This window comes from Vigna radiata, unplaced genomic scaffold, assembly GCF_000741045.1.
Source record: "Vigna radiata var. radiata cultivar VC1973A unplaced genomic scaffold, Vradiata_ver6 scaffold_91, whole genome shotgun sequence".
Lineage (NCBI taxonomy): Eukaryota > Viridiplantae > Streptophyta > Magnoliopsida > Fabales > Fabaceae > Vigna > Vigna radiata.
The window spans coordinates 769,662-781,777 of record NW_014543115.1 but is presented as its reverse complement, the minus strand read 5'-3'; the positions used below and the strand labels follow the sequence as shown (position 1 = coordinate 781,777).

The 12,116-nt window shown below is 36.4% G+C and overlaps 2 protein-coding genes across 4 annotated transcripts; both read right to left on the bottom strand.

Moving 5' to 3' along the window:
- Positions 1-882: 882 nt before the first annotated feature.
- LOC106753053 (protein MAINTENANCE OF MERISTEMS) lies at positions 883-5,823 on the bottom strand. Of its 3 annotated transcripts, XM_014634840.2 has the most exons (7): positions 5,433-5,813; positions 4,744-5,358; positions 3,752-3,901; positions 3,169-3,297; positions 2,128-2,631; positions 1,981-2,028; positions 883-1,887 (listed from the first exon to the last, which is right to left on the bottom strand). In XM_014634840.2, the coding sequence occupies exons 1-7, from the start codon at positions 5,484-5,486 to the stop codon at positions 1,768-1,770; spliced, it is 1,620 nt and encodes a 539-aa protein (XP_014490326.1). In that variant the 5' UTR covers positions 5,487-5,813; the 3' UTR covers positions 883-1,767. The 3 variants fall into 3 exon arrangements, with proteins under 3 accessions (XP_014490326.1, XP_022633107.1, XP_014490325.1); XM_022777386.1 differs by having other exon boundaries at positions 883-2,028; positions 4,744-5,355; positions 5,433-5,823; XM_014634839.2 differs by having other exon boundaries at positions 883-2,028; positions 5,433-5,815.
- A 2,946-nt stretch (positions 5,824-8,769) lies between these two features.
- LOC106753060 lies at positions 8,770-11,240 on the bottom strand. The gene is made up of 6 exons (XM_014634846.1): positions 10,725-11,240; positions 10,009-10,437; positions 9,701-9,924; positions 9,371-9,628; positions 9,291-9,293; positions 8,770-9,205 (listed from the first exon to the last, which is right to left on the bottom strand). Exons 1-6 carry the CDS (start codon positions 11,238-11,240, stop codon positions 8,770-8,772), a joined length of 1,866 nt encoding a protein of 621 aa, XP_014490332.1.
- Between the last annotated feature and the right edge of the window lie 876 nt (positions 11,241-12,116).

The following is a 12,116-nucleotide window of genomic DNA, read 5'->3' as shown; positions in this document are numbered from 1 at the left end:
ATTCTCAAATAGAGAGGTTTGACGCATTTGGTGAGAGTAGCAGGAGGTCCGAGCCTAAGGGGTCGTTCTCCATTTGGCAAAAAGGCATTTGAGGACTAGCCTTGTGATATGTGGTAAGGTGAAACCCAATTGGCAAGGGCTTTAGAAAGCTGTAGTGGCCACCATAAGTGCACAACCCGCCATAGCTCAGACATTCATGCTAAGTTCGGATAGTCCAGTCAAAGTATTGTCATGTATAATTAGTTTGGTTGGTTGGTGTGATATGTGTATCATGTGTATAATGCTTAACATGTTCTAATATATCATTAATTGTTTATATTCTAGCTTACTCTTGCTTGTGTGTTGTTTGTCTATATGTTGTTTTCTCTTTTGCAATGATCACATAAATGGTGTGAGCTTAGAAAAACAGTCTTTTCAGTTGTTTCAATGAGAGATGAAAGTGAAGCAGATGGAGAGTCAAATAATTCTACAAGTATAGATAACATTTTTGTAGATTTGTTTTCATATTGTGGTTTTATTATCATATATGTAATATTTTATTTTAGTAATTTTATACTATTAAAATGAAATATTACAACTAGAATTTTAATTAATAAATTAAAATTAGATTTTAATCTATTAATTTGACTTAGTAGTAAAACTAATTTAAACAACTTATTTTAACTTATTAAAATACAGAATTCAATACAATTTGAGGGATTTTAATTCATTAAAAGCTCATTTTAACATATTACATTAAAATATTTAGATCAGAATAACTCATAATTTTAATCTATGAAATTGATAATATAATCATTTCGAATATTTCTTACAACCAGCCAAAAATATTTTAACGTATTAAAAACATATTTTAATAGATTAAAAAAACTGCCACCTATAATATAACCATAAAAGGCTATCATACATTCAGAGAAGCTTTCCAAATATTGCAATGTAAGATGAACCTAAATAAGAGAAAACTTACAACGGTATCCTAATCAAATCAAATTAACCCAAAACATATCTAAGTCTTCATGGATTATTGCAAATCTTCAAGGAAAATTATTGGATTCTTCAAATGCTTAATCATAGATCCAACAATCTAATAAAAATTCAGCACACGAAACCTCAATGTCATCAATTCAGTATTACTTCATCTCCATAACAAAACTAAATGCGCTGCCCAGTCATGAAAAACACCGCATATCTCCGCACCAAACACAGACCTATATACCGCAGGCCATTGAATTACATAGTATCAAACAAGGACACCTTCAACCGCTGGGTGCCATTGCTGATTTCTTCCTGTTCAAGCCATGCCTAGCAATGTGCTAAGTAACAAGAAAAGGCTAGTAGCAGTAGTAGATAGACCTGCTGATAAAACATAATGAACGTACCAGGCGAAGCTTGCAGTGACTCGCCTCATAATGCTCAAAAAAAGCATAATTATACCATCTGAACTCCGACATCTGTTTAGAGTACATGCACAATCAACTATATACAACAAAGAAGAAAAATAAATAGTCCTGTTTACCTGACATGAATGCCATGGCTTAATATATATAAGGTTCTTTTACCTGACATGAAACCTCCTAACACTGTTCACACCTAACTTAGAATGGATAATATGTGTACACACTTGTTTACCCAAAAAATCTATCGTTCGCGGAAGAACTAATGTTGCGGCTGCAGCAACGTCTGCAAGTTCAGAGGTTGTTTGGTTGTTACAGCTCTGGCTATAAGCAGCTAGTTAAGTTATGGGGTGAAATTCAAGGGTTGCATGTTCACTCAATTAGTTGTATTAGATTCGAAATCCAAAATATGTCCATCCATTCGGTCCAGAAAACTACTTAGTGACAATCTTAAAATTCGGTTTTCTTCTCTCAATAAGTCCAGCTCTTTCTTTAACTCATCGTTCTGCTCTTCAAATTGAATATTTGATAAAATCTGCGTACGGAGAAGTTCATTTTCCTCCATTAATTGGTCAAGTTTCATCTTGAATTCAGCGTTTTCCTCTTGTAACGTAACATTCTTCTGTCTTATATCATCCTGCTAATCAAAAAAGTTAATGATAAGTGGAAAAGAAAAAAACTAAGGACTAATAATCTATCACCAGACCCAAATGATTAAAGTAGAATAAAATCTCACATCATAAAAGCTCAACTTTGGAGGAGAATCCTCCACAAAGAGTTTCTCACACTTGAATTCCTGATCACCACCGAGTTCGTCAGAAAAACTCATAGTTGGGGGGGTGTCCTCAACAACCAATACCAGGTTTTCAAGATTCATTTCTTGCTCTCTGCGTACTTTGTCACAAATTGTTAAATCCGGGGGAGTATCCTCCACCACCATGACTTTATGTCCGCCTACTTCATCAGGAATACTGATAGTTGCGGGGGAACCTTCAACTACCACTACCCGATTTTCAGGATCCATTTCTTGCTCTCCATGTACTTTGTCGCAGATGATTAAATTTGGGGGAGTGTCCAACACTACCAAGTTGCCGAGATTGATCTGCTTCCTACATTTTTCATGACTAGTGCTTGACCTTGTGGGAGTGTCCTCCACTACCTGATTCTCCATATTATCCTCGTCTTCTCTACATACCTCACCGTTGATACTATGCCGAAACCCTGAATCTACATCAGAAACCTGCAATGCCCAATTATCAATCAGTAGAGAGTACGAAATATGAACATTGAAATAGAAAATAAAATATAACACCCTAGAAGATAGATAAATATTTTAAATTCAATCTAAACATGCAAACGTTTTTATTAATATTTAAAATTCAAACTAAAACCATGTCAATTAAAGTTTGGCAGAAAGATAAGATCGTCCTACGTCAGCCCAAACCGTGAATGTTACGTCAGCTTGCTGTGGCAAACGTGAATGGTACGTCAGCTTGCTGTGGCAGGTGGCTTGCACTAACCTTACAATGGAGCAAACTCCTTATCCTAAACTTTTAGGAGCAGGAGGATCACCAGCAGTTCAAACAAAAACTGCAGGCTCCTGCAGTTAAAACAAAATCAAATGGCCCAAAGATGTTGAAAATACATTTGTTTCATTATTTAGTGCAAATAGATCATTTTTTTTATGGTGAGCATTTTCTGCATTTGAAAGTTCAATTGCAATAACCCTGAGCCAAACTCACATGTACCAGAAATAAAAATAAATATCATAACTCACGCTAGATGGAGTGCATGTCGAACGGCTTTCTGCACTTCGAAGCTCTTTGTTGTCACCTATCAACTCCAGTGCTTCTTTAATTATCTCTATTTGCAACTCTCCAGAAGTAGGTTGAAGCTTCCATATTACCTGCACATTAGACAAAAGGAACTATAAGTTTATAACCCGTTTTCTTTCCTCCACTTTTTTAATCGGGGCATCAATGATACAAATAGAACCAACATCACTGTCTTCAATTCAAACACCAAAATCATGCATATTCATACTAAATCATAAATGACAGATGAAGAGAGATGCTCCAATACTTCAACCATTAAGTGTGTGTTTGAATTGCTGTTACGAAGGACCAAACATCCATTTTCACTAAGCAACGACGTTAATGAAATGAAAACAAAAATGTAGGTTACTTTCAAAGGAACTATAACCCAAACACTCAACAAATAATCAAATAAGGACTTGATATAACACAAAAATGACAGCGCGTCAAGACAGACGTAAGTTTTCTCAACCTTCTGTGTTATATAAGGAGTCGGTAATGATAAACTCAACACTCAACAGATTTGTGAGCAAGTTTCTAAGTTACCTGATCATCATCCAGCTCTTTAAACCATGAAGTACCCTGTTGTCTTTGGTTAGATTTAATATTATCCCATCGACACATGCGAGGAAAGGTGACATCATGATCTTGCAGTTGTGGCCTGGCTGCTACGTCAAAATGTTCATAGGACCATGTCTGCTAGCCATAGACCAAAAAAGTTAAACTTGAATTCCATCAAATAAGCATACATAAACTTGAATTCCAACCAAAAAACTAATGCATACTCATGGTCTTAAAAGCTAGAAAAAAGATTGCGTCAATGGCCCATGGTACATAAATTTTAAAATACATAAAGCTTCTATGTACTATCTAAATATGAAAAGAAGAGAAGAAAACACTGAAATATGAAATCACCATATCTCCATTTTACTAACCTTCAACTATAATTCAGTTCTTTTTTGGACTAAATTAATACTAACTAAATACTTGGAGGACTACAATTCCTTCTCTCGAATGAAATTTTGCAAATATAGATGACCAAAATATCAATTACTCAATAAATTAAAAAATGAATATTAGCCACACCTCATAGATATGATCAAAAGAAACATTTACAAATCATTATTTAAAGCACTTTATTGTTAACAAGATTTTAAATCGTGGTTGTTGTAGCAATTCTTTTTATTGCATAAAACTACATAAAATTGCAAACTCCCAAAAACATTGACTTTGCGACCGCAATTACATTAGCGGACCATTTTATTTTAAGAAATGTTTATTACTTGGGTGTTTCGTTTCACATTTCACATGTAATTTTTAATTTTTTTCACGTTTACTAAAGAGCTAGTGGTTATAGCTTCTCAAGCGAAATTTCTTACTTCTGAATGAATTTTCAAACACGGAGTACTTCAAATCTCGAAAAACCAATTAGCTTGTCCACAAATATATCACATTTTAGTTTCAGGTACCAACACGAACTAAATACCTTGTAGTTAATATTCTTCACATCAAATTATGACATGGTGAAACAAACTTACTTGAAGAAAGATAAGACAACCTCCCACATACTTGACATTCTGCTCCTTTCTCTTATCCAGCCACTGACACAAATCATCAATAACAGCAGCGCCCCAAGCAAACCCTGAAACCTCCCCCAAATCCCCGAGAAACCGCAAGAACTGCGAATCCACCTTCCCGTCGTTCGAAGCAAGAAACGTTCCAATTGTGTAGAGCAAAAAGCTCCGCACAAAATCATCACTCGCAGCATCCCCAATTGAATCGAGCCTATTCTCGAGAAAACTCATGGCCACCTTCCTCTTCACTTTCGTTGCTCCGTACGACTCTTCCAAATCGGAGAAGGGTTCCTGTTCTGTCAAGTTCACGGGGTTACCGGTCACCGGAAGGCCCAGGATCAGCGCTGCGTCCAGAAGCGTCATTCGGATTTCACCGCCGGAGCGTAGCACGAACGCGCGGCTCCCGCTGCTCCACGCCTCCATCAGCTCTGTGAGAAACACCTTGTTCAGGCAGTGGTTTGGAACGGATAGAAGGTTCCCGAAGCCGGTTCGCGAAATAGCGGATCTCTGTTCCGGTGTGAGCAGCTGCACGCGCTTCGCGAACGACCTCAGCGAAAATCGAGTGCTGAAAGGCTTCTTCTGAAAGTGCGCGCGAAATTGAACATAAATTCAAATTCAAATTCAAATTGAAAGTGGAATTTCACAGTTCTTACCGGCTCTGGAGCCTGTACGAGGCCGATGGCGGAGAGTCTGGTGGATTTTCTCATCGGAGAATCAATATTCCAGCAAGGGCAACGGCGTAGGAGATGGCCACAGCGACAACCACGGAGGCGGCGACGGTGACAGCGACGAAAATAACAATAGCAAGAGCGACAGCAAAAGCGACGGCGACGGAGAAGAGAAGTGCTGAAATGAAATGATTGAAAATGAATGCATAGAGATAAGGGGGAAGAGCGAGCAGGCGAACTAGCCCAGCACTACTTGGCAGTGACAAAGCTTCCCCAAGAAGCTTCAAAAGAAGATCAGGCGCCAAAATAAATATAGAAAAATATATTAATATTTCTCCGTCTCTCCTTGCGGCTCCACCAAAATATTACTTTATTTTCATTTACAAAATTATCAATAAAAAAGGTTACCAATGAATAATTTTAAAATTTACTCTAAAAGCTTGATACATTAATGTTATGCCTTTTTATAAGTTTCTTAATTATCTTATCATATATTATTGTATAAGTGTTAATTGTTATTATGTTTTTTAAGGCTTTATTTACTTTAAGAGAAAGAAGTATTAAGAGGAATTTGATAGGATGGATTTAGAAAATTAATTATTTTCATATTAATGTCTTGTTCACTTGAATAAATTTGAAAGAGAGTGATTGAATGGATTTGAGAGAATTTGAAGGTAAATATTTTTGTTGTTTATTTGAGTGAATTTGGTGGTAAGTGAGAGTAGATTTAAAGGTGAGTGAAGGTGAATTTGGATGTAAAGTTTGTGAGAATCCGTGTAAATGTGACACATAAAAAAATTCAGGTTTAATCATCTCCGATGTCCCTATTTTGGCTGGGTTGTCTCAATTTGGTCCTTGTATTTCTAAACCTCTCGATTTGGTCCTTAATTTTGCAAATTTAACTTAATTGAGGTCTTGTCGTTAAGTTGGCTAGACGGTGTTATAAAAATTGAAACGTGGGTTGGTGACAAGACTAAGTGTTCCTGACGTGGCAGAAGTTGGTCATATTACATGGCTTTTCATGATTTTTATATTTAAAATTAAATATTTCATATCAAAACGCACGTTTCAATTAAAGGAAGAGTTGATTACTGTTTAGGTAAGTCTGACTTGCTCTATTATTGGGGATAAATGTGGAGATTAATTGGGATTTGAAGAAATCCCTAAATTGGAAGAAATCCTTAAATCGGAAGAAAACCCTAAATCCATAAATTGAGCAACCTTCATCCATAAATTGATCGAGATTCGTCTTTGTTCGAGCTTGTCGTGGTTCTTATTAGAGTGTTTTGTGGTGCAACGCAAGTGGATGGGCGGGTGAAGGAGAACACGATGTCGAAGGAGAACACGATGTCGAAGGAGCATTCATGTTGTTCGTCGACGTGCAATGTATGGATGAAGGAGAACCGTAACGTGTGTCCACCGATTTGCCACTGTGGACTGAGATGTGTGATGCGAACTGCTAAAACTGTGAAGCATCGTGGGAAGCAATTTTGGGGATGCTCGAAGTATAAGGTATGATTTATTTGATGTTTGTATTATGTCGAAGTGTTTCTGAGAAAAGATTGTTGTTTATACAGAGTGGTGCTGAAGAGGGTGGTTGCAACTACTTCAAATGGTGCACTGATGTTGCGAAAGAGGAAAGGGGCACATGTTTGAAGTCTGAAGGAAATCAAGAAAGGTTGTTGCACAGTGAAGAAATGGTCATTAATAGGAACCATCTCGTTAAGTTAGATAAATCGTTCTTGGTTGTTCAAAAGTGGATGAAGGTGTTGATATTTATGGTTTGTAGTTTATGTGTAATAAACACAATTTTAGTGTTAATGTTGATGAGAATGGGCTGATGTCTTGTAATTTTGTTGTAACTTTCATCCATTTCAATGAAAATAAGACTTGTCTTGTAACTTTGTTGTAACTTTCATCCATTTCAATGAAAATGAGACTTGTTTGATGTGTTTATGACTTTGAAATTCAATTGTTGTTATTGGTTTTATATGGTATGGACTAAATCTGAGATGTAAAACTGCATAGGAAACTGGTTCGCATAATTGCCTGCATAATAAAATTGGTGAGTCTATGATTGAGTACCAAATGGAGTACAAACTGATGCGTTGGCATCTTTCTGGTTTTGTTTGTTTTTAGGTGCTGCAATAGCAATGTTATTTTGCATAATTTTATCATTTATTTCTGCATAATTTTATCCTTTCTTATGCATAATTTCACTTTTAAAGTGCTTAACCACTTTCAAGTTTGAACTCAAGCTTAACCACTGCATAATTTTAAAGTCCTTAACCACTGCATAATTTTTTCATCCCTCTGATCCCGTTTTCTCCACTTTGGACAATTTAAACGTGATAAAAAAATTAGTTAAACTTCTATATTTATATTTTAAATATTAAAAGCCTATAAATCTATTTTTATTTGTGATATTACAAAAGTATAATATTACATACCTTTTAAAATCATTTTATATATTTCCAGTCACTAAAAGAATTTTATTAAAAGCCATTTGATTTCTTTGAACTATGCANTCTTAGTATGTTTTGACANTAGCTTTNGATTTCAAAANTACTGGTTTATATATGACAGGAATTATAATGGAGAGTAGGAGGAAAAACTGGTGCAAACTATATATGCACGTAATTAACTTGTATAGAATCAATGAAGAAGAATATTATATATGCACGTAATTAACTTGACAGTAACTTGTTTATCAGATGTTCCTGCACTGCCACGGTTTACACAGAAATTGAACTAAAACTTGGCAAGTCACATAGGCATTTTGCACAGAACAACAATTGGTCAGCTGAGACAGTTTTGAACATGTTTTAGTGATTAAAACAAACTTTTTTGACCACAATTTCAGCTAAAATTCATTGCATAACTGAATTTGAGTATGGCAGTTGTGATGCAAGCTATTTTAAGCAACTAGGACAGCCAAATTTTGCAATCAAGTGTAATTCAAGTTGAACACAACAAAATTGAACTTATTACAATCAAAGAAAGTTTGGAATTGACATTGCTACTGCATAACTCTTCTGGTTAACCTTCTTATAATTCAAGCAATTGTAAACATCAAAAAACATGACATTGTCTGCAGAATAAAAATGCAACTGGAATGGTCAAATTGCGATCTACTAAAAATTGACACAAATATAATTTAAATTCATTCATAAAACCAAAAGCACAAAGTCTGCAGATTTAGATACTGCTGTGTAATACCAAAACCATCACAAATACCTATCAGGCATTATAATTGTGCAAAGGCGTAACAAAAGATATTGCTGTCTTATACAAAAACATAAAAGAACAACATTAAAATTCTTCATTCATTCCCTTGGGCTACTGCTTCATCCAGATTTGATGAGTTAGTTTGAATAGGTTGTTGACAGTTCAAATCAGGAGCCTGTTTTCCTTTGGTGCAAGACTTCCTGTTGTGGCCGAGGTCCTTGCAAATGCCACATCTTTTCTTTAAACCACCCTTCCTCATTCTTTTGTCGTCCTTGACCAACTCCCATTGCTGCAGTCTTCTCTTCTTCTTTGGCCTCCCAGGCAATACCCTTTTCGGTGGAGGGAGGACATCAACATATGTGGTAATGTCCCACATATTGTTTCCATTTATGGGGTAGATAATTGAAGAATATATTTCTTCATATGTTGACTTCCTGAAGCAACATGGGATGAAGTCCTCTGCATCTAGATTTACGAATTTCATGGCAACCAAGGAGTGACAACATGGTATGGCAGTGATTTCCCACTTCCTGCATGAACACACTTTTTCATCTAAATTTACTATTATCACCAGCTTAGGACACATGGCGAACTTCAAAAATCTTGTTGCCTGACCAGCTGTAAAGTGAAAACAATAAAGAGTTGTTAATCATAAAGTAATGACATATTTTAAATCAAATAATGAAAGAACTTACCATGGAATCCAATATTTAGTTAATTGAGACTCCTTATTGAGTCTAGTCTTGATTTTTGGACAAATCTCCCCAGACAATGATTGGCTTTTTGTCCGGTTAGTTGCCCATCTCTTCATCAAATAAAGGCGGATGTCCTCCAACATGCATACAATTGGCTTAGACCTTGTATGCAGCATTACACTGTTGAAAGCCTCTGACATGTTGTTTACCAAAGTATCACACTGAGGTTTGCTGATAAATCTTGATCTTGACCAATGCCTGCATAGGATAATGTTGATCAATATTAGTGCTCAATGGCAGATTTTTAACAATAAAAATTTAGAAACAAACCTGGGAGGGATTTTAAACAAGTATTTGAAAGCATCATCATTAAGCTGTTTTATATTTCTCATTTCTGCTTCCAATGTTTGTGGAAGAGTTGTTGTAGCTGCCTTCCACATCAATCGCTTTAGTTGTTTTCCAGGGAATTGCTTTCTGAAATTCGCGTAAAGGTGCCTAACACAGAAACGTTGATCAACTCTAGGGATCACTTCTTGAATAGCTTGCAGCAGTCCCTGTTCAATGTAATTATCACTATATTGTTAGACAAATGATTTATATACGAATGTTAATTAACAAAACCAGGCAAAATGCATTACCTTTTGCTGGTCCGACATGATTGTAAATGATGAAGCAAATTTTATCCCACCAAGATCTTCAACAAGAAGTTCAAGGAACCATCTCCAACTTTCCTTGTTCTCAACTTCCACCACAGCATAAGCTAGAGGTAGCATTTGGTCATTGGCATCTCTACCAACAGCAGTTAACATTTCTCCACCATATTTCCCTTTTAGAAAAGCACCATCCAACCCAATAATTGGCCTGTAGGACACAAAACTATCCTTGCCAGCCTTCAGACATGTATAAAACCTCTTAAAAATGTGTCCATCCACAATCTCTTCAACTTTGACCTTCACCGTTGATCCTGGATTACGAGCTACGAGCTCATTCGCATAGTCATAAATCCTTCTATATTGGTCTTTGAAAGACCCATCAACATGGTCTGAAGCAATGGCCTTGGATTTTCTCTAACAGTTTTTTCCGATCTCTTACTGAGCCATTTTGCATTAAGCAATCTTAATTTGTGCTCTCTACTACATATGTGATTGTCAACAATAGTCCTCGATTGCCATGTATGAATAGCTTCCATATAAGCACAATATGTCATCCAGGGGCACTCTCCTTTAGCACCCATACATTTTAGCCTACATCTCTTCTTATCATTTTTAAGATATTTAATATTTCTACCATTTTCTATTGAATATGTTTTGATGGCATCCACAAAATCTTGCTTGTTAGAAAAATAGGTTCCCACATCCCATTTATAATCTAACATTGTCTTAGGCATGGAAAATGTTTCAAACTTCCCATAAGCTTCCTCTTCATCATCTTGCCCATCACTTTTTGCTCCACTGTCTAATTCATCAGATTTCCATTCCTCATCAGACAACCCTCTATCAAGATCACTACTTATTCCATCATCAAGATCACTATCATCATATTGCACTTCAACTTGGACATTACCAAACCAATCTGCAACTCCATCTCCTACATCCTCTTCTAAATCACACTGAACATTAACATCAACCAGACCATCCATACACTCATAATTAACCTCGTCATTCCCAGCATCATCTTCTCCACTAGAAGTCCAGCTACGAACATCAACAGCATCCTCTTCAACCTCACCCACAACAACCTCTGTTTCAATGTGACCTTCAACAACATCATCAGCCTGAACTCTTTCTTCTCCATCAACAACATTTTCAGTTATTTTATCACCTTCATTACCAGCAACCTCACCTTCCTCTTCACATACCCCCTCAACCATACCCCCACCTTCCTCTTCATGTTCACCCTCAACCAAACCCAGACCTTCCTATTCACATTCACCCTCAACCATACCCCCACCTTCCTTTTCATGTTCAGCCTCAACCACACCCTCACCTTGCTCTTCAACTGTATTTTGAGGAACATATTCTAACATATGTATTATGTCAGGTTCAGACACTTTATGAACCACAAATAGATGCACTTGCCCATTAAGCCTAGCTAAGGTTATCATCTGCATGACTCCTACGTCATCCAACAAAGGCTCCAGCCTATTTTCTAACACAGAACAACCACCTATAGAGTACCACGACTCCTTAAACTCATTGTAACCTAACCCTTTTACTACACTTACTACCAAGAAATAGCTCCAAAGGTCTGGGTCAAACGAATAAGTTGTACTCTCACCCTTATAGATAAGTTTCCCTTCATTTACGAAATTTCCACCGTGGTGGAAAACAACTTCAAAATTTTCTTCCATGACGTAAAAACAAAACTTATCTTTTAACCTATAAAGTAATAAGGACCACAGCAAAAAGTATTAACAATAGAGGCAAACCAGAACCCAATGAAAAAGACAATTACACAACAACACTTTAATAATGGGGGACCACATGCATTTCGAAAAGGATACATTATACAACATGCAACAGTGTCGGACAACCATAAAAGGACAATGAAAAGCGCATTTACTAACCTTTTGCCACGAACACTTTCACTACGAACAATTTCGCCACTGTCTTCCACGTGCTTCACCGACAACCGCTTCTCTATTCCACCAAAATACCATCGATTAATCACTCAGAAATGTTAAAACGAAACCTATTTACTCACCGACTATACCAAATACCAACGTTATATCCAATTGTCCCCCAAA